General features: G+C 39.1%; 2 protein-coding genes across 2 annotated transcripts; one reads left to right on the top strand and one right to left on the bottom strand.

The window, feature by feature from the left end:
* The first annotated feature begins 3,899 nt into the window (after positions 1 to 3,899).
* On the top strand, positions 3,900 to 6,002 carry LOC101162015 (NF-kappa-B inhibitor alpha). Its single transcript, XM_004083657.5, has 6 exons — positions 3,900 to 4,176; positions 4,579 to 4,684; positions 4,795 to 5,002; positions 5,089 to 5,177; positions 5,273 to 5,530; positions 5,613 to 6,002. Exons 1-6 carry the CDS (start codon positions 3,956 to 3,958, stop codon positions 5,640 to 5,642), a joined length of 912 nt encoding a protein of 303 aa, XP_004083705.1. The 5' UTR covers positions 3,900 to 3,955; the 3' UTR covers positions 5,643 to 6,002.
* A 2,031-nt stretch (positions 6,003 to 8,033) lies between these two features.
* Positions 8,034 to 13,765, bottom strand: LOC101162259 (proteasome subunit alpha type-6). The gene is made up of 7 exons (XM_004083658.4): positions 13,586 to 13,765; positions 12,901 to 12,995; positions 11,975 to 12,056; positions 9,912 to 10,067; positions 9,224 to 9,402; positions 8,310 to 8,404; positions 8,034 to 8,230 (listed from the first exon to the last, which is right to left on the bottom strand). Exons 1-7 carry the CDS (start codon positions 13,659 to 13,661, stop codon positions 8,173 to 8,175), a joined length of 741 nt encoding a protein of 246 aa, XP_004083706.1. The 5' UTR covers positions 13,662 to 13,765; the 3' UTR covers positions 8,034 to 8,172.
* Between the last annotated feature and the right edge of the window lie 7,833 nt (positions 13,766 to 21,598).

Raw genomic sequence — 21,598 nt, 5'->3', positions numbered from 1 at the left:
ATAATTCGCAAATTGTTTTGATTTGGTGTGATATATCAATGAACACAAAGATATAAATATTGGATTTTGTACATCTATTTAAAAACGTTGGAATTCCAGACGTCTGCAAAAATCCAATATTGCACATAGTGACAACATATTTTGGACTTTCAAAACCCCTTTGTGTCTGACTTTATTCCAATTATATAAAAAAGATTACTTCAGTGTCATTTCCATTCAAAGTGATGCTAAATTAGGTTGAGTCCTGGATTTAATGGTTGCGAATTAGCAACAATTGGCATGAAGGGGGTCAAACTTGACCATCAGGAGTACGGTAATTGAGTTGCAGTCCACACTGCATTGTAAAGGTTAATCACTTGCATGTTAATAGACCATATCAAATGAACAATTTGTAATGAAAAGGGGATGATGCTTTAGGAAACATACATTACATTTACAATATATTGCAAGTATCTGTTTGCAAAACGTATTTACTTGTAGTTGTAAATTGTAGATGGGGCAACTGCAAAAGATGTTTTGTCATAGCGTGTTTGCAACTGTCCTTACGGCTAGATATTGTCTATCTGCAGGTGAAAAACGAGTAACACATATCATCAAAGTTTGTACCACTTGGTGAGCCTGTAGAGCGAAAACCTTCATGAATGTTATTTTCATTGCAATGCATGTTGTATGTCACTTGTAGCTTACAACATGCAAGGGTAAGTTAGGTGAGGCACAGGCATGTCTTTTCCGTGTTTCCTTCAATCCTGCAGACTGCCCCCAGCAAGTGCTATTCAAGTGAGTCCTTGCGTGTCCATTTCTTTCCACAGACAGCCCGTATCGAGCCATACGTTCAGTTGAGGCTAATGCTTTACTAGGATGTGGTGAAAGGGCACGATACGACATCATCTCCTGTGCGTCATAATTGCGTGCAGCTAAGATTAGCCTTACAAATACTTAGCAATACACTTACCACATGCAAGACAATCGTACATTCTATTTCCAACGAGCCTTAGGGAAACTGCAAGAAACCTGCGCTCCCCTAAACACTTGTGCTATCTCGTGGGGTCAAAATGACCCCACCCTTACTTTGACGTGTTGTCCCTACCATGAAAAAGGTGGATAAAGGTGAAGAGGATTTCATGTAATCCATGAACACCAGTGAAGTTCACAAATCATTGAAGGAAAAAGGTTCAGCGCACTGTCTAGTGGGGTTCAGATGACCCAACTCCCAACATTTAAGTGCCTTGGATAGCACTGTAGGTGCACCTTGAACTATTCTTCTATACCACCCTCATACTACTGTATTTTACATTACGTTTTCTTTGAACAGTAGCTTTTAATTGTACTCTATTTTGAGTATATCAATATAATGTAAATGGAATGTAGGTTTCTTACTCTATTTTGAGTATATCAAAATAGAGTACAATGACTATACATCATAACGTCATCCATAAAAAATGGCTTACTTCAGGCTCCAACAAAATGAAGTCATTTCAATGCTACATCATTAAGCAGTGATTGGCCCAAGTCGGTCTGAGTGATTGTTTCTATGGCAACCACCCTTGCCAATCAGGAGTGAGTTTGTTGGAAGTCCACACCCCTACCACTTGAAAGCGGGCCAAGGAGAATCTGTCAAACGTGTTGAACATTCAACATTAGACCCCATACTTTTGAGGTATTTGATTGGTCAGTTTATTATTTGAATAACTTGCAATCACGAAAAAAAAATTAGATGAGCACAAACATGTTAAAGATAGTAGAGCAAGAAGGATTATTCCACCAAATACAATGACTGAGTAATAGCTGTTTATTTCCTAATAGAAGTATATGGGATTTTTGGTGTCTTGAACCAGTAAGTACTACCTATTTGGAACACCAGAGGGGGGGGGGGGGGGTGTCACTCATTCCCGTTCTCATATTCAGTCAATAAATACAACTGGAACTAAATGTTAAGAATTCAATATTTTTTTAAAGGTTGGGTTCTATTTTTTGAGGGCCTTTTTCTTTCCTTCAAAGATTTTTACAATGCCATGATGCATTTAATGGCTGATCTGACAGCTGATAGTGGCTGCACCTCCGCACCAACTGGGTGAGAAGCCTGCTAAGACAATACACTGACTCAGATAAGCAGCCTGTACCACGAGACAGTGCTTGATGAGGGCGTTGTGTCAGTTTTCCCTCAGAAGTCACAAAACCGGGTAAAGTGGAGAAACGATGACTGGCACAATAAGACCACAAACAAAAACTCTGAGTGGATTTGCTCTTCTTTTAACAGGAAGAGACTCACAAGCATGCAACCTAGACAAAAGAAAACATAGCGCTGCCAGAACTTTTTGTCCCTAGATTCCTCATTTCGATACTAGCTGCAGACCAAAGAATGTTTGGAATTTCATTGCAGACATGCAGGAAGCTGCATGAGCTCGTAGGAGTGACGCCTGTCTGATGTCACGCAGTCTCAAAGGCAAGGCACTGCCCCTGCTGGGCGTGTTTAATGTGTGTTTGGTTTGTATAACGTCACCACAAATGAGTGAGTTGTGCTTTGCTGCACTTGGATACTGTTGCTAAGACAACGTTCCTCCCTTTTTGCAATGTAAACAAAAGCGATCCTGGGATTTTTCTTACATTGAATGTCAGGGAAGCCCAGACAGGTAGTCCTGTCACGCATTTTGCCACATCTTTATACAACAGTAAGGAGTTTCCTCTATGACAGGAACAATCGGGAACACAAAAAGTGGAAACTCACAGCAGAACTTGAAAAAAAGGAGGAAAATTTCTTCCAAAAATCATGACAGCTGTGAATTTGTTCAGTGTTCTTGTTTCAAAGTGTGCCATTCCAACTGTATGTAAGAACCTTTTATTGTGAAATGCAATGTTCACAAGGAATATTCAGGAGGAAGTTTTGAAATACCCCCCCCTTATGTAAAGCTTGCTGCATGCATAAGGGCACTTCACAAAAAACACCAGTAGGATGGAAATCCTGAAAATTTTCCTTTTTGCTTTTCCAGTGACTCTGAAGTATCACTGCATGCAAAGGAGCAGCTTAAATATTAGACACATGCAAAAATAAACATTGCAGAAATTTGACAAACATTACTTTGTTGGTAAATTAATATGACTTTGGGACACAGATGAGCATATATAATACATATTTAAGTTAAAAAATCCAACTTCTATCCGCACTTTTTATGTCAAAGATGCATGTGTGAGAATCTCCACATTTGCACGTACAATTAACCAAAACATACATATATATATATATATATATATATATATATATATATATATATATATATATATATACATACATACATACATACATACATACATACATACATACATGCATGTGTGTGTGTAAATCCTTAAAAAAATCATTTTTGCATGACGTCCCAAACCTTATTTTACCCTATTTTAAGACACATTTTTGGTGAAAATTGTCAAAATGAAAGCACATCCATAGTTTTTAGGAGGAAATATATATAGAACGGCTGTATTAAACGTATTGAAACTATAAAGTTGACGTTGAAATTTGCCTTTTATTTTAAAACGGCATCATTTTATTGGCATGGAAAGTGTGTAATAATATGGGTTAGTTAGCCGCACTCAGGTTTCCCCAGGTGCAGCAGGGATTTCTTCAGGGGCCAGCCAGCCAGTGGAGCCGTCTGTCTGCCTCTCATTCATGCGCCATAGCTCCATTCAGTGAAAATCACCGGGGCCCTGTCCCCTAACCTACATCCACACTCATCAACATAGGTGTCAAAAAGGAAACTACAGGTTTTCATTCTGACTCTCCTGTCGAGGGGGGGGATTTTTCTCACAAAAGCACAGCTCTGTGTGATTTCCCTTGTCTTTTCTAAGATAAGTAATTGGAAATCCCCTAAACCCCGCCCCCGAGCATCGGCTATAAAAGCCCGAGCGCACACCTCCATGCCATTCCGCCCCTGACAGACGCAGAGCAATCGAGCGTTAGCGCGACATGGACCTGCACAGAATGCCCAAACAAGCGGATTATAACTTTGACAACATGGAGGGAAAGCACGACATGCTGCAGTGCCACGAGGACCACTTGGACAGCGGCCTCGACTCCCTGAAGGAGGACGAGCTGCTGACCAGCTTCGAGGACATGACCGTCAGCGCGCGCACCGAGCACACGGAGTATGAGCCCTGGCGCAGCGCCATCACGGACGACGGAGACACGTAAGTGCATTGACTTATTTAGAATCCTGATATTTGCTGTGGAGTTCCATGAAAGTTGCACCAAAAGCAAAAGCCTGTGTGTGCGCGCCTGCGCAGCAGAGCAGGAATTGAGCGTTTGCGCAGTCTAGGCGGTGCTAAAGTCCGCTCTGCGCATTCAGGAAAGTCCCTGGCTGACTGCCAGTAACTGATAAAGCATCAGATGTGTCAAGCCACAACTGGTGGAAATAACCCGACAAAACTCCACTCTTGCGAAACGCTCCACTGTTCAGGCTTTGTTCTCTCATCTGGCTAGAACCACTTCCCCTGTGTGTGTGTCTGTGTGTGTGTGTGTGTCTGTGTGTAACTTTATTTTTAAGCACAAGTTTTTAACCCAGCTCTCTTTTTTTCTCCCCCTCCTTGCAGGCTGCTCCACTTGGCCATCATTCATGAATCCACAGAGCATGTTCTTCAAATGATCAAGCTTTCCCACAACCACCCTTTCCTCAATGTGCAGAACCACCAAAGACAGGTAACATCCCATAATTTAAAAAAAAAAACTTTTTTTTTTTTAATGTTATTATTTCTTTATTATGTGCCTTTATAAACACTAAACATGTTTTGTGGATGCCTCTCCCACAGACTGCCCTCCACCTGGCGGTGATCACAGAGCAGCCCCAGCTGGTGGACAAGCTCCTGAAGGCTGGCGCCGACCCCGTCCTGGTCGACAACCGAGGCAACACGGCCCTCCACATCGCCTGCAAAAAGGGTTCCCTTGCCTGTTTTGGCGTCATCACCCAGAACTGCCAGCGCCACTTAGCCTCCATGGCCTCCTTCCCCAACTACAGCGGTGAGTTGGATTAAAAGGCCACTTTGTTGAAGTGGAAAGCGCCATCTTTGGGTTTGGGTTGTAAATGGATCTTTTTATCTCCTTAGGACACAACTGTCTTCACCTAGCGTCCATCAATGGTTATGTTTCTTTGGTGGAAAGCCTCGTCCAGTTGGGTGCAGACATTAACGCACAGGTACGTCTTTTCCAACGATTGGATTATTTGCTCATTAATTGCCGACAAAGGAGCACAAAGCTAAAACGACTTTCTTCCCCCTACGTGTTCTGCAGGAACCTTGCAGCGGCAGGACCGCCCTCCACCTGGCAGTTGATCTGCAGAACCCCACCATGGTCCACTGCCTCCTCGACCTGGGCGCTAACGTCAACTGCCTAAACTATGGCGGGTTCACGCCGTACCATCTGACCTACGGCCGGCAGAACGAGCAAATCCGCTGCCAGCTGTACGAGAGGACGGCACAGGAGCTGAGGGAGCTACCCGACAGCGACTCTGACAGCGACATGGAGGACGTGGAGCTCCTTGAGGTCGACGTAAGTATTCCAAACAAATTCAAGACCTCCTGTGATTTTTATAAACAAACTCTAACAGACGGCTGTCCTTCTACACCCTCAGATGTACGATGACATAAAGTTCGGAAAGTGAAAAGAAAAAAACTCAACTGGCGGTGTGAACACCCAATTTCATCGGCTATTGGGATGGTCGAGCCTCTGCTCCCAGGTGGGGACAGAAGAACGCCCCCGACCCCTGTCCAAGGTTTGGGCCCGCGAGGGCTGGCCCTTTAACTGCAGACAAGAATGAAGATGGGCGTCCAGTCTGGTCACTTCGGACCAAAATCACCTAAAAAGACCAAAACCTCGGTCTTCCTCTGCATCTGTACAAATATAGAACTATATATAAAGACACTTGTAATATATTGTAAATACAGATATATTATTTTTGTACTTGCTGTGAATTTTAAACACTCTAATGTGTCCGGAATAAAAAAAAACTTTATTCATATGACTTTTGGTCTGAAGGTGTTTTTATAAGTGTCACAAGAGTTGAATTTCCCTCCCTGCATGTGAGGATGACATTTGAAGCTCTTTCCACGCTTGATGGACGCCTCATTTCTCGCTTTAAAGTCATAAGGAAGAAACTTCAGCCAGATTTTTTTCTGCTCAAAGAAAAAAAAAGACCAGTCTTGGAACAGTATGGGATTTCCTTTGTTGGGCGAAGTCACCCGGTCTGTGAGTCAGCGCGCTGAAAGTCCCCGGGCACCACAAGAGGAACACTCTGTGCTTAAAGATTCCGCCAGACTCTGCTAAAAAAGCAGCGTGAAGCTGACTGTACGGGACAGGCAGACCCAGGAGGAAATGTTTCCTTCAAATACAGGGAGGGAAAAGAAAAGAAAAAAAAGCCCTGACTGGCTGCTGTTTCACTCTGGCCAGGAACTTGGCTCATCTGGAAAGTACGAGACTTCCCTGTCATAAATGTCAGGAATTTTTTCAAAAGAAATATCTTCACGTGACTGGCACTGATGGCTACTTCCTTTTCAATTTAAGGGGAAAATGTAAAAAAGCCTTCTGGTAAACCACTCTGAAACCGTTTTAGTGATTAATTAAAATATAGTTTAACTTTAAAACGTTTCTAGAAAGCTATTTATGCACACTAGAGGTTAACTTCCTGTTTGTTTTGTTCCTCTGAATCATTTTAAAATTTCTTAGCTGTTCTATTTCTGTTGATCCTTAATATTAAAATATGAATATAACTTCATATATTTGATAAACACATTTTTTTAAACCCCTAACTCATTAGCATGATCAAAACTTTCCTTATAATCCCATTGTGTGTAGCTTGGTCTGTTTTCTGCCCTGTAGTTCATAGTCATTCCACTAGGGGCAGTAAAAGGAATTTCTTTTTTTCTTTTTTTTTTGCTCATTTTGAAATGGCTGCTTCCATGAAATCCCATAAACTCTTCAGGAAAAGGTTTTTGTCAATTTTCAAATTTTTGTGGTGAGAATAATTTTTTGTTATTCATTTTTATATGATGACTTTATTTAAAAAAGCAAAAAAAAAAAAGTGATGTTCAAAATATGTGAATCAAATTTGAGAACATTTACTAAAAAAAAAAAAAATTGAGAACATTTACTGAACATTTGTGCACTATTTGTGCATCTTAAACTAACATTGTTGTGAGCAAAAACTCAGTAAATCACTGAATATGTCATATTTGGTATTAAAAAAATGATTGTAATTTATTTATGTGAATTTCAAAGAGTTTAAAAAAATCTCAATTCCAAAGAAAAGTTAGCTTTATGTAAATTCTTTGATGTAGTGGGGCTGTAGTGGAAAAGTTAAAATATTATTTACTTGTTTACACACAAGATGCATGGTTTATCCTGATCTAAGTTACTGGAAAACATTTTTGAATCGATTGTGCAGTTTTGGTTTTTGTGCAATACGTGGCCTCCAGAGGTTTTTAGAAAACAAAACCTTCTAATGTTTGATCTGCGTAAGAGGAGCACAAACACTCAAAACTATAAATTATTACCCTATTAAAATTCTTCAATGGCTGAAAGAGAAACTCTGTAGGAGGAAAGGTGATGTCATGAAACTGGTCCAGAAGCTGAGCGAGCCCCGGGGATGACACTCCACCGTAACTTCTCATCACCATGACACAGCCTTGCTGAGACGTCACTTTTTTTTATTTTTTTCCCTAGCCTGAAGTCCATCAGTCGATGCCGAAACCATTCGGAGGCAGAGACCAAACTTTCCCTTCCCTGAGGAGGAACTCAGTGTCGTGAACTTCTGGTAAGACCCAGAACTCTATTTTTGACGTGTGCTCAAAATGGAGGAGAAAAGGAGGTCAGGTCTGTTCCACACCAGCTTTGGTGAAAACAACCCCAACTGAGTTTGCAGCGAAAGCTGCAACAGGAAGTGTGGAGGTAAAAGCCTCTGCAGATGCAGCAACAACATTTGTTGTTGTTTACACCTGAAGGGGTCCGAACATTTCCCACTAGATTGCATGCATACAAAATAAACCAAAACAGCAAATGTTTTACTCCAAAAAGGTGTTTTATTTTTGAATGAAATATTGTGTGTGGACAGGTTTAAATGTACAGCAAACAACGAGAACTCCACTCTCCACTCAGAACTGCATATCCCATCATGCACTAAAATCAGGGGTAAGGTCTCAGTCCCGCTCTGCCAGAGCCATGAGGTGGGTGTCCACTTCAGCCTCAGTGAGGATCCTGGGGAAGAGAGGTACAGCGAAACTTTATTGAGACAGCTAACTTTAGCGGCTTGAGCGTTGCCGTGGTGACAGATTACCTGAACTTGTGATCCTGCGTTGTGACGACGCCCACCTCGAGCTCAGAAGGTTTGAAGTCAATGGAGAGCACAGTCGACAGACACGAGATCGCCGTCTGATGTATGAAGAGGAGAAACAAAACAGAGTTGAATTAAAGCTGAAAGCGGCGTTGTGTGGCCCCCCCAGGAGCTGACCACCACCACTCCCACCCCTTGACCCGCCCTCATTGGCTGAACGGCTACTGCCCTCGTAAAAGCTAAATGCGAAAAAGGTATTTACATTTAACTCCATAGCAACCATTTTAGTTTTTGGTCGACTGGGGGTGATAAACAGGTTTTTGTCATTTTTAGCAGGATTGGCAAAAGTAACTTTAGCAAGAATTACTGGGATAGGTAGCTTTTCCAGTAATGCTTGAGGAGTCAGGAAGTGATAGTTGAAATCCCTAGAAGCAGTTTAAATGTGTCGAAGGTAGAGTATCTTTTGGGAAAATTCCAGATGGCAGCCACTTCTTGAGGTCAAAGGTCAACAAAACGTCGGTTTTGTCAATCAAAAACGTGTGCTTTGGTTTTTCTTTTTTTAGCCCCACATGAGATTTGGGCCTCATTCATTTTTTTGAAGTCTCCCACTCTGTCATAATTTTTCGGGGGGAGGGGGGGGTCGTTCCCTATACCCAAAATCCTTTTCACCAGGTACTAGATATGTAAAAATGTTGGTGATCTATGAGTATATGGTGGGGGTGACATTTTTGCTCTAAGGCACAGTAAGAAAGAAGGATTGAGAAAACGATCTGGTGGGACATGAATCTGCAACATCTGAGTCGCCATATCTTGAAAGCATCGACCACAAATGATCAGAAACTAATCAACTGCTGGATGCCATCTCACATCACGCCAGCAAGGCGTCCATTTCAGCGAGCAGAGGATAAGCCGCGTACCTCGATGGTTTGTTCAAATGTCCAGTCCAGTTTCTTTTTCACTTTCTTCTCCAGGAAGCTGGTTGCTTCCGTCTGCTTCACTCCAGCCGCCGTGGCCTTGAAGCCGCAGTAGTAACCCGCCGGGTCACACTTGTAAACTTGCGGGCCGAACTCCTCGTCTATGCCGATCACGATCATACCTGCAGATACCGGAGGTGTCACGCTGAGGCGTGGGGGTGAGACAACACGTTGAGACCATTGACTGTATCTGAGAACTGAACCCAGTGAGCGTGACGTCATCCACTAAAAACCAAACAAAACCCAAATCCCCCCCAAAAAATAAAAAGAGAGAGAAAAGGAAAAAAAAAACAACTCAGTAAATAGCGACTGGTCTGAATCGGTCTGAGTCGACATCTCTATGGCAACCACTCAGGCCAATCAGGAGTGAGTTAGCTGGAAGGCCACACTCCCACCACTGAAAGCGGGCTACATAAAAATCTGTCGTTTCAAACGTTCAGCATGAGACCATATAGCTTTGAGGCATCCGATTGGCCACTTCTTGAAAAACTTGCACAAAATAAAAATGTTGGCTTCTGGGAGCAGGCAGGTGCTTCCTGTTTGGGACGCGGTGGGGGAGGGGTCACTCAGTCCAGTCCTCATATAAAGTCAATGTTTGAGACTAAGCCATGGATCCAGTGGGTGTACTCACAGCAGCCCAGCGGTCGCATCTCAGCGTTCTGCGTGTACACCTGCGAGATGTCGGCGATCCTCTTGCACAACATGTCCACCGGGACCTCGTAGCCGTACTTGTACTGCCAGTTGGCCGCCTCGTAGCGAGCTCGCTGGACTTGAGATCTACTGTCAGCTTTGGGGGGAAAATGGATTTGATTAATTAAACACACAAAAACTGAGAACTCTGACAAAGATTAAAAACAAGTTATGCATTTAAATCCTTCAAAACCAGAGATGTTGCTGGCAACACCTAAAGAACACTCGCTGTGTGACATACTGTAACTCTTTGTGCTCATATCAGGATATGCAATCAACTTGAATCAGCAGATTTTGACAAAAGCGGCTTCTCATGTACCCATTACGAATGTTGCGTGTTGCATTTTAACGCTAAACTCTTTTCCTCCGCTTCAGAATCCAGTGGAGTTAGATGAATTACATAAACTGTTGAAACCCTTTGTAGTCAAAAGAATAACTGGGGGTAAAGCTCCGAGGATAAAGGGGCTACATTTCTATCAAAATGCTCAGAAAAATACCAAACAAAGGAGCTCTCTTAGTTAACACACTTCAAATTGATCAGATAAAAACTATTTTAAAAGAAAATAAGATTGAAACTTCTTTCACAGCCTCGATTTTCAAACCCATCGTCAAAATATTTCCATGTCTGGTTATGTAGAAGACACACAGTGAATTGACAATTGATGTGTCATTTTAATGAGTCTGTGGCTTTAAAACAATCAAAGGAGCTCTTCTCTTTTGGTTTTAATATTTTTATTTTATTTTCAGGGAAACCTTTTTGAATCCGTCCCGACCTCACCCTTCGGTTTCAGTCATTACAGCAGAAAAACGAAGCTCTGATGAAAAAATGTGTCATTTTGGAGGGTTTTTCTTTTTGACTTTGTTAAGACCCACTCTGGTGAAAATTGTGTTTTTGATGTTTTTAACATGTTCTTGACAATCAGTACATAAAGATAATGAGTATTTCTTTATTTAAATGGTTGTGAATCAGGAGCAGACAAAAATATGCCACAAGAAAAAAATTATATTTGTTTAAAAAAAAAAAAGCTGGGCGGCCACAATTTCCCTGCTCCACCCATTCTGATGCATCCACTTGCAGACAAATAGATCCATGCACGTCTTTGCTTTCCTAATCTGAGCTGCAGCTGGATCTAAACGGTACGGATGCAAAGCTCTGGTATTCTTTGCCATTTTTGTTGCACTGGTAATTTTAGCTCGGGGTGTGAGGGGCTGTAAGCTAGCAGGAAAGAAAGCTTGTAAACAGAGGCCTTTAGGAAACGATGAGAGGAAAAGGGGAGGGTTGCATTGCGACCCCACCCACAATTTAGTGGAGGAATTTCGAATAAACTTCTGCTGCTTGGCAGAAACCATGTCCTAGAAAAAGACAGTTTTTTTTTATCTTGGCTAAAAGCATCATAATCATAGTTAAAACACCACCACTTCCACCGATTAAAAGATGATTGGAGTGGGACTTTAACAATTAGCTCAAATGATTTAGTTTAAAACAGTTTTTGTGGGCTGATATCCATTCTTTAGTACAACCCTAACTACTACTACTCCAAAAAATAAAATAAAAAAACGTATTAGCTGTTACTCTAGTCTTTTTTTACCCAGCAAATTTTAAAAAATGAGATCAATTTGTTTTTATGTTTTTTTTCTATAGTAAAAATCAAAACTGTCTTGAAGAAATCAAAATGTATAAATCTGAAAAAACAGCAAATATAAGATTAACCCAATGTGAAAAACGTATAAAAAACAGGCAAACCTTAACTAAACTACTTACAAAGCTCAAATATGTATCTCAATTCTATTCATTTTAAACCGAAATTGTCAATCTAAATACCTTTTTGAAATCTTCAAGTCAAATTTTGGAGGAAACCAACATTAATGATGGCTCTGCGTCATTGTAAACAGCTGATGTGATCGGGTCACGCAGCGCTTTGTCCAGAGACTACAAAAGGTGCCGTCGGTGCAACGCTGGAACTTCCAGAGTGTCTTAAATTGAACTTAATCCTGGTTTCTTACCCGTCATCCCAGACATGACACATCCAATGTTGTCTGTTATTCTAAAGAGGTGGGTCACTGTGGAGGCATCCAGGAGCTTATCCTGGAGGAGACAAAGGAGGGAAGCGATCAATCACTTTTGCTTGTTGAGGAGGAAAATAAAACAAATCAACTGATGAGTCAAAACTCATGAAAGGCTTGAACAGTTGATTGTAGGCAGAACAGAGGAACCTTGACGATTGAAATCTAGAAAATTTTAAAATTGTTGCCACAAAAGACGCTTCTTTTGTTCATTTAGAAAAATAAAAAAAGAGAAAAATAAATAATAATTTTAAAAATCGGTTAATTCAGACTATCACCTATAATCTACACAGACACTTACTTTTTGAAAAAAAATTGTTTTTAATGTATAATAATTATTTTAAAAATATAATGAAATTATTTATCTCTCAGCTTAGACCTCATTACAGATTTATGTCAGCCACTTTTTCCTAAAAATATTACTTTTTGTTTCATTTGAGCTTTTTGAATTCCTTCCAGAACTTTCTGGATTCATTCAGGAGCTATCATAGGCCATTTTTACCATTTACATGTCCAAATCATTTATTTTCTTACAACCACTGCTATATCCTTCACTGTTATTTACCTACATTTTCTATTTTCCAGCCACTGATACCAGAAGTTGCTTCTTTTTTTTTTTCCTGTTGACCCCTTTCAGGTCCAGACCACTTTCCAGCTACTTTCTATTTAATACACCAACTGGAAACTTTCCAAAAAACTCCAATTATAATTGATTAACAGATTTTCCCTAGAGTAAATGGATAACGAATGCATGCATGTAAATTGCTTAAAAACAAAACATTTTATCTTTCACTATTTTGACTGGACTTTAGTCTTTTTCAAGCTGCATTAGTTACACAAAAAGTGCAACAATGACATGTACTTACTGGTACTTTTTTTTGCGTCACAACAACTGCACAGTCTTTCCCCCGAACAGCCACTGATGTCAGTCCACCTTGGTTTATCGCTTTGAAAGCATATTCTGAAAAAGAATTGAAAAAATAAACTCTGCATCAATTCATTCTGTTTTTTTTTCTCTCTAAAAATACCATTAAATTCCAATAAGATGCATGAATAAATTGAGTTATTATAACAAAGGATCAACATGTACTTAACTAAAATATTGGAGCAAGGCAAGACCTAAAATAAAAACGTCATCTGTTCTACAATTGAAGAGTTACTTTAAAAAGTTTATAAATTACATAGAAATATTATCTTAAAATACTAAAGCAAACTAATAAATACTGTAAAATAAATCTATTGTTGTAAAAAGAATAATCTTTTCCTTGAAAGTTTCTCCTGGCAAATCATGCAAGCTATGCTAGCTGCATGCTAACTTGCTGATTTGTCTTTTTACAGTCAAATATCAAAGATTAGCGTTAGTAAAGTAGAAAAAAAGTATCAACACCAGCACCAACAGCGTGACTGTGTCGCTTAACACGATATATACTTTTGTTTTGGATGGTTTTAAATGACCAAAACAGAAGCTAGTTGAAGCGAACCATGACAGAGCATTTAGCCAGCTAACAGAGAAGCGAACCGGCGTCTGTGTTTAAAAAGCCTCACACTGACCGACTTGATAGAGCCTGCCCTCCGGGGAGAAGATGGTGATGTGTCGATCGAAGCCTGCACTAGAGCCTCGAGACATTTTTTCAGGTTAATTTTGGCCAAAGTTCGTCTCAAAAGAAATTTCACCTATTCATTCGCAATGCTTAACCCCCGGAAGTTGAACTGAACTACCAGAGACTTCTTCCGGTGTGAGAGGCCAAACATTTGATATTTAAAAAAAACGAAAAAAAAAAAAGTCTCCTTTTCTTTATTGTTTTACCACATTAAAGTTAATAATTGCGAAGCATGACGGGTATTTTCTTAACACAGTTAACATTTGTACATTATTCTGTAAGTGACCTTTATTTATTTATTTTTTAATTTTTTCGTACTTTACTCTCAGCAAAGGTTTGGTTTTGATTGATTATGTTTATTTCAAGCAATTTCAGCAAGAAAGACAAAGAAAAAAAATAAAGGTAAAAATACATAGACTTATGAAATATATTAACTCATAAACTGATTAGAAAATTTATGAAAAATGATGGTGGCGACGACGACGGTCACATTTATTATTGACATTTAGTACAAGATTAAAGAAGAGATTCTGTCTTGTTGACATTAGAAAAGCTCCTCATCATACAAAGACATGTTTGCACTTGCAGTACACACAAATCACATTGAATCTATTAAATCTTAATATTGTCAAATGGAGTTTGATTAATTACTTATAGGGGGATTGGGAAGAAGTGAATTTATATGAGCGAACAGAACCAGAGTTTATTAGCATGTGTACCGAGACCTGGGGTCTGAAGCTGAACACAGTTGGCTTGTTTGATCCACACCAGAACTTAAATAGTTTTACACTTTGGATACCAAACGAAGCACAATAACCAAGGGAATAAGTCCTGATGTGAAACATGTCACCATGCAACCTTAGTAACATGTCTAGAATTTTAGTTTAAAATTTTGCTAATATTTTTTTACAGTTCTGCAAAACGTGAAAAAAAGCTTTTGGACACAACTGCTGCAATCCGCATGCATAAAAAATTTACAAATTATACAGTTTCGAAGCAGCTTTGCAGGGATTTTATGCTCCAGCTGCCAATGAAGAAGGTCTTCCTGAGTTAAAACGCACATCTCTGAAGTGATTAAAAATCCACTCCTATAAAAATCGAGTTTTTGGTGTTTTTAACATATGTTTGCTGCATTTTTTTTCTGATGATGGAGAACATATATAAAGAAAATTAAGTCTAAAATTGCATTTCTGAGTATTTCTTTTCTCTAATTGTTGTGAATCAGGAGTAGACAAAAAAAACGCACTTTGAAAAACAGTGTAAGTGTGACGTAGAAAATACGCTGGGTGGGCCAAAAGCTCCCTGCTTCAAGCTTTCAGCAACAGGGAGGGGAATGGGGGGCGGGGTTGCTCCACACCAACGCTCTCGCCCACAACTCCTGCTAACTCCAACTACTGCCATTCTGCACAAACTTTGTCCTAAAAACGACATAGTCTGTTAAAGGACCACCTGGAACTCTTTGAAAGTACATCATATTAGTTTCCTCGAAAGAGTTGCAAGAGTTTCAAGTTTGAATCATTAGAATCAACAATCTAGGAGGCAGAGAAAGCTGAAGAAGCTTATATTCAACAGTTTGAACACTTCATTAAGAGCTGAACCCATCTGCACATGCGGTTCAAAATAAAGCACAATAAAAAGCCACAGGTCCTGGAATAATGCATTACACCACAAAAGTCACAGCTCCGAAAAAAACATATTTGGTCAATCGATTGTCAGCCATAAAGAGAAATTCCCCACTGCCTTTAATAAGAAGTTTTAGGTTTGTTTTGCTTGCATGTCGACACATGCCTGTGGCTGCACAACAAATGTTATGGCACTTTTGGTGATGTAATATCTTTACAATTTCATAAATGTTCATAAATCTGTGATGCAAATATTTCCATTTATGGCATATTTATATGCTCACAGGAATTTTTTTCAGGAGAAAAAAACGGGCCTTGCAGTTCTCTGGAATATTTCACACCAGTAGCTCAGGTGGTTTGTGGTTCCCAAAAATGAGGAAGTAATGCAAAAGTAAGTAAGTAATTTTAAAATTTCCTGTGAGTGCCGAACCGGATACAATGTATGTCAGTTGTATTAATACAAGCTGCACAAGTGTCAGCAAATACAAATTCAACTCTTTAAAGAGAATTCAAATGAAAACAGCATGAAAATGAAGCGACCGTGCGACTTCATTCCAAAGCAATTTTTTAAATTACATAGGAAAATTAGAGCATGTTATCAACTTTCTTTTCTCATTACAATTACTGTTAGACTATACAATAAGTTCATAAAATAAAAAACGATTGATTTTATGTGTCAGAAAATATTAAAAATAATCAATGATTTCAGAGAAAAATGATTTTATTAGAGTGAAAATCCTACTCCCAGGATTTTGGGTTTTCAGGGAATTTCCCAGTTAGGTGTATGGTACAGCTGATTTTAGTTTATTCACTTCCTCTTCATAAATAACTAATTCATTCCTATAATGACTCATCATCCTCAGGTGAGTTTCCTCTATGCAAAAGTAAAAAATCTACCTTTTTTCTGCAGTATTCTAAAAATAAAACCTCCTGATTACAGTTTCAGGAAAATTTCCTGTGACAATTGCGCTCGTCAGATACTTTTTTTTTGGATATAACATGACCTGAGTGGGGACAGGTTTGTATATAAACAGTTGCTTATTCAAAATGAACTCCAGAATTGCTCAAAAGCAGCACTCTACAGCTTATCTTGCATTTTCCAAGTATGCAGGGCCATTTATGGAAACTCTGGACCACATTTTTTAACCACTTCCCCTTCACACACACTCATGCATGTACACAAACACACGTACACAAACACACACACACACACACACTAAAACTCTCATCTCACCCCCTCTCTTGCCCTCATCCCACACCTCTACTGAAGCCCACTTCAATCACACTGCAACATTTTTAAGCCGGAAAGACCCCCACCCACGCCTTGGCCTGAGGAGTCGTGGGGCAGGTTTCAAGTGTGCAGGTTTTTTTTTTTTTTGGGAGGGGGGGACTGATGGGGGAATCACTAGTGTCTGAAAATGTTGGTATTTTCAGTCTGAAAGCCACAGAGGGGTTAAGCTTTTCCAAACCAGACAAATGTTAGCACAGCGAGGCGTTTTGCTGAAACCCCTTTGACTCATCTGATTTTTGCAGCTTTTTTTCCTCTCACCGTGTCTTCTGAAATAAACTTTATTTACATGTTTAACAGAACACTTTTGTGTAAAAAAATAAATAAATAATTCAAGCATGGAAAGACAAAAAGAGTTTTTCAAAATCAAATATATTCAGGTGCAAACTGTAATGATACAGACACATTTAAAAACATCCATTGGAAAATGCAAAGCCATTTGATTGACAGTGAAATCAGAGTCAAAGCTAAATGAACTATAAAAGGTGTACACATTACAATTTAATCGCAGATTTTATGGGTTTAAACTCAGCTGATACAGGGACAGAAAGCTAAACGTTTGTCTTTTTAGTCATAATTCTGACTTTAGTCCATGATTTAGATTTTTTTTTCTGAAAAAGAATGGACTTGCTCTAGGATTAAAGTCAAATCAATTTGAATATTTTTGTTACATTCAGACTTTAAAGACCTACTCTGATCTTCTTAAAAGTGCTCCCAGTGGTCTCTTCATTGTTTTTAGACTAAATAAAAAATAGTAGTTTCTGTAGAGCGGCAGGAGTTCATCGGAAATTCACCCTGAGTTGTTGTTGGAAGGACTGTTGGTGCAGAGCATATCCCGCAGAACTGAGAGCTCTCTGTCTACACTCTCTCCTGCTATCTTGTAGCCCCTCACTCGCCAACCTACCATTACAACAACAAAAATGGTGATCAATAGTGGAACTATCCAGCTGTACAGTTTTGATTCCAGCTCGGACGAGGAAAACAAAACGTACATTGATCTGTTTGTCTGCAAGTGGATGCATCGGAATGGAGCAGAGCAGGGATCTTAAGGCCCGTCCAGCATATTATTTTTATGGAGTAAATATGATCTTTTCAAACTGTAGTTTTTCATCTGCTCTTGATCTACAATGACTTAAATAAATAAATACTCAGAAATGCAAGTTTAGGCTTAATTTTCTTAATAGAAGCCCTCCATCCAAAATGTTCAAAACACAATTTTCAATAAAGTCGGTCACAAGACTTGATTTCTCTTAAATTCAGAATTTAATTTTTACGGTATAGACAAAACATCGACAGTTAGATTTGAAACTTATATTTGAAATATAACTTGAAATAAAATTAACTTTTTTATGTAGCTCCGTATTTACGTCTTGGACAATTTCAGTTAAAAAATACAATTTCAAATTTTATCTCAAAATTCTTACAATAATACAGTCGTTTAACTGTCTTTCTATAAACCTGTCCTTAATCGAAATGTATTTAGTTTTTTTCAGTTTTTTTTTTTACAAAATTTTGCTATTTAAAATGTTTGTACAATTCTGACTTTAAATGTCTGAATGCTCAGAGAGAAAGATGTTTGAGATTAGGATTAAAGTCAGAAATTATCTCCCAGAAGTTTCCCTTTAGCTATGAAAATATCAAACTGATTGGTTATTTTCAACATTTATTTCAGAATATTACAAAAAGGAGTTTTGAATTTCTGTTAAATAAAAATAAAAGACAGATTTTTTTCATTTTCATTTGTTCATGTATTTACTGTTCTCCTGTCAAGGGATTAAAACTCGATATTATTTTTATTAAATGCAGATCCAGAAAAAATCGTAAACATTTCATCTGGAAAGGATAAAAAATAACAAACAAAATTTCAATACTTGTCTAAAAGTCCAAAAATGTTTTGTGCTGCAGTTTTTGGTTTCCAGTAACCAGAAAACACAGAGCGACTTCTGAGAAGAGCTTATCGTAAAGATGTGAACTGCTTAGCAGAGCAGAGATGATCGAGATCATGATCCTTCTTCTTCTAACTTGATAAATTACATCAACTTCTTGGTAAAAATGAAAAAAAAAGAAGGAATCTGATGATCTGGATTTTGCAATCGTGTCTGTTCTGTAAGGATTTATTGGGGCCACACCAATAAGAAATCAGTTTTTTTGTCTTTGGATGAAGGCTTGTTGTGAAGCTGAAACTGAAAATGAAAGACGGAGACAGCAGGTGTACACATAAACTGGAAGAACCTGGATAAACTGGCTCCTGTTGATCCACTTTAAAGGTCTTTGGCTTTCTGACAGAAAATTCGCTTTCAGGTAACTCAAAGGGAAAGCAAAACAAAAGCTGCTCTACGGTGTTGGTTTCTCTCTGTCCAGTCCTTTAAAACCATGATAGTAAAGATAAACAGCGCTCTCCACGTTTACAGTAAACTGGTTGTCAGTACAAAAACCTGCAACTGCAGCGTTCCGTAAATCTTCTTGGTAACTTTCTCTGAAGTCTGCAATTTTTCAGTTAAAGCAAATAGTAAAAAAAAGTTTTTTTTTGGCAATTTAGATGAAAAATTAGTTCAGACATACGTCATGACATTTTATTTACCCATAGCTGGGAAGAACCAGGGATTTCTACCCAAAATGCCACTGGCTGTTTCCAGCATTTTCTTTTTTTTTTTCTTCGTCTGCAGTTTGCGTGCTTCTAAATGTTGACAAATTGCTAACTGCATTCCCAAATGAGTTCCCAGAAAGCATCACCATGTTTCCGAGGGTTCTCAGTTGTTTTGTTTAAACCCAGAACACACCTGACGCAGGAGAGTGTTGTTATCACGAGCTTGTTTGTTGAAAACTGACGGAATGGACCTAATTTACGGACGGAATTTCGAGCTTGTTTTCTTTAAATATCATCATGAGAAAAATTCCACAAGAACATCATTTTCATCGGTGTGGCTTTTTAAGCTGAAGGACCTTAACAAAAATCATTAAAACCAGTTTGAGGTGCAACTGCAGAGATCTATGACTGAACCAGGTTCAGTAATTCTGAAAAATGACTCCTGGAGTATAAAATTTTAATTAAATATCAAATGCAACAAGATTCAGTTAAATCTGCTGAACTGCAACAAATGACAGAGACTCAGGGACAAAAAGCTTTGCTTAAAAAAAGCAAATTATGGCTTGAGGAAGGTCAACAGAAGGAAAATCAAGTGCAACAGGCGTGGTCGGTGTGTTTATATTCCCAGGAAATCGCGTGTTTTGTCGTGTGTCATTGGCCAATCGAGTGTGACCTTCACTGGAAATTTTTTTCAAAACCTTAGAACATTTGTTACTGGGAAAATGTGAGAAAATGAGACACTCATGCTGAGTAATTCATACCAGCTACTACTGGTCATCCATCCATCCATCCATCCATCCATCCATCCATCCGTCCGTCCATCCACTACATACAGGAAAAAAACATTTAAATGTCATGCAGTTACACCGACTGCTCATTAGGGGGAGGTATTGTCTGAAATGACCTCTGAACTGAAAGAAAAATAAAGAAGAAAAAGTTTCTGCTGCAGATGCAATGTTTTTCAACCAATTTGTGGTTCACACTTTGAATTTAACATAAAAGGCACTTATCCTCTACCGTATCCTGCTGTTTTAAATGCTGCTCTTTTTAAAAAAAACATGTAAACCAATTGTGGACCAAAACAAATCCTATGTGAAAGCGCTCTGCTTCACCTCATTGTCATTTTCGTTCTTGCTGCCCTTTCTTCATGAAGCCTCTGGGAAAACTGCTGATTGAACTAACCAGAGCCCTTATGGAAAAAAAGGGAGGTGGGGGTGTGGCTGGGTTTCTGTGGTTTTTAGTAAAATTGTCCTATTTAACGGACACGTGAAGTCCCCGAGCAAGACAAAGTCTGATTACTTTTGCATATGCTAATTGCAGCTCTTTGAACATGACATCTGTTTTTTTTTTACTGCTCTATAAAAGCAGCAACATACTAAATCTAAAGCATTTCTATGTTTTGGGAGCAAGTTTTCTGCACGTTAGCATTTGGTTTGAACGGTGTTGACACACAGGCAGCAGCGGCAGCTAGTGGAGGAAGTAAACATCTGTGCCACAGGGCAGCAGGAAACTCAAACCCTCTTCTTCTTTTTCAATAGTGAGAATGGGAACCTTGCAGAGCGTCTCAGCAGCAGCAGCAGCAGGCGTATTCAGACAGGCCTTAACTGTTGGGGTTTTTCTCGCCGCCATGCCCTCACGGTCTCCCTCTCTGAGTAAGCGACGCCTCATTATGCATACTTTCAACACCCAACAATTAATAAGATGTGAAAAGCAGACAGTCGGCTCGCTTTACTTAACCTGCCCTCGAGGTTTGACCAAAATTAACCTTAACCTGTAAGAGGAACGCTAGGAATGACTCAGATGTGTGTGTGCGTGTGTGTGTGTGTGTGTGTGGGGGGGGGCAGCGGATTGATGAAACTGAAGCTCCCTCTACTTTAGGGGGAAGGTAGGAAGCTTTTTGCATGGTTGCCAATAGTAACCACCTGCAGCGTAAAGATGAGGAAAAAAAACAATAAAAGCTGGAATTAAACCAACTCAGTCATGATTGATTTCAGCGACACAGGATCTCTCTGTCGAGACCAAGAGGCACTTTTAAATGAACTTCCTGGTTGCCTGAAATTGAATTGGATATTTGTTCTTTTATCATCATTTGGCTCAAAGCAAACTCCCTTCTCTATTGTCCAAACAGATGTTTTTTTTAACATAACTCAGTCATTAAAGTCATCATGAGGTGCTGCACAGCTGTGGGTTTTCTACTGAAGAACTTTTATGTTACATAAATCCTCCATCTCACTTGAGCCTCAAGCAAATCTTTGTTTGTTTGACTTAAATTCAAGTATTTTTACAATTTTTTAATACTTACATGAATTCAAGGGTTTGAGAAAGAGAAAGCTGGAATACAGGAACGCGAAAATGTCTAATATGAGAAAACTTGTTAGAGTTGTGACTTGTTCTTCTGAATTTTCACATTCTATAAAGGCAAAATATTAAGATAATCTCCTTTTGGAATGAGACTTTTTCTTTGTT

Source organism: Oryzias latipes, chromosome 24, assembly GCF_053564925.1.
Source record: "Oryzias latipes strain Hd-rR chromosome 24, Olatipes_Hd-rR_3.1".
Classification (NCBI taxonomy): Eukaryota; Metazoa; Chordata; class Actinopteri; order Beloniformes; family Adrianichthyidae; genus Oryzias; species Oryzias latipes.
The sequence above is the reverse complement of the archived record's forward strand: the minus strand, read 5'-3'. Positions and strand labels throughout refer to the sequence as shown.

Excerpts from the sequence above, each read along its gene's own strand:
- LOC101162015 (XM_004083657.5), top strand. The coding sequence starts at position 3,956 with ATGGACCTGCACAGAATGCCCAAACAAGCGGATTATAACTTTGACAAC. Across the intron at positions 4,685-4,794 it reads TGCAGAACCACCAAAGACAG|ACTGCCCTCCACCTGGCGGT; the intron begins GTAACATCCCAT and ends CCTCTCCCACAG. Across the intron at positions 5,003-5,088 it reads CTCCTTCCCCAACTACAGCG|GACACAACTGTCTTCACCTA; the intron begins GTGAGTTGGATT and ends TTATCTCCTTAG.
- LOC101162259 (XM_004083658.4), bottom strand. The coding sequence starts at position 13,661 with ATGTCTCGAGGCTCTAGTGCAGGCTTCGATCGACACATCACCATCTTC. Across the intron at positions 9,403-9,911 it reads GATGCGACCGCTGGGCTGCT|GTATGATCGTGATCGGCATA; the intron begins GTGAGTACACCC and ends CGGTATCTGCAG. Across the intron at positions 8,231-8,309 it reads ACGCAGGATCACAAGTTCAG|GATCCTCACTGAGGCTGAAG; the intron begins GTAATCTGTCAC and ends TCTCTTCCCCAG.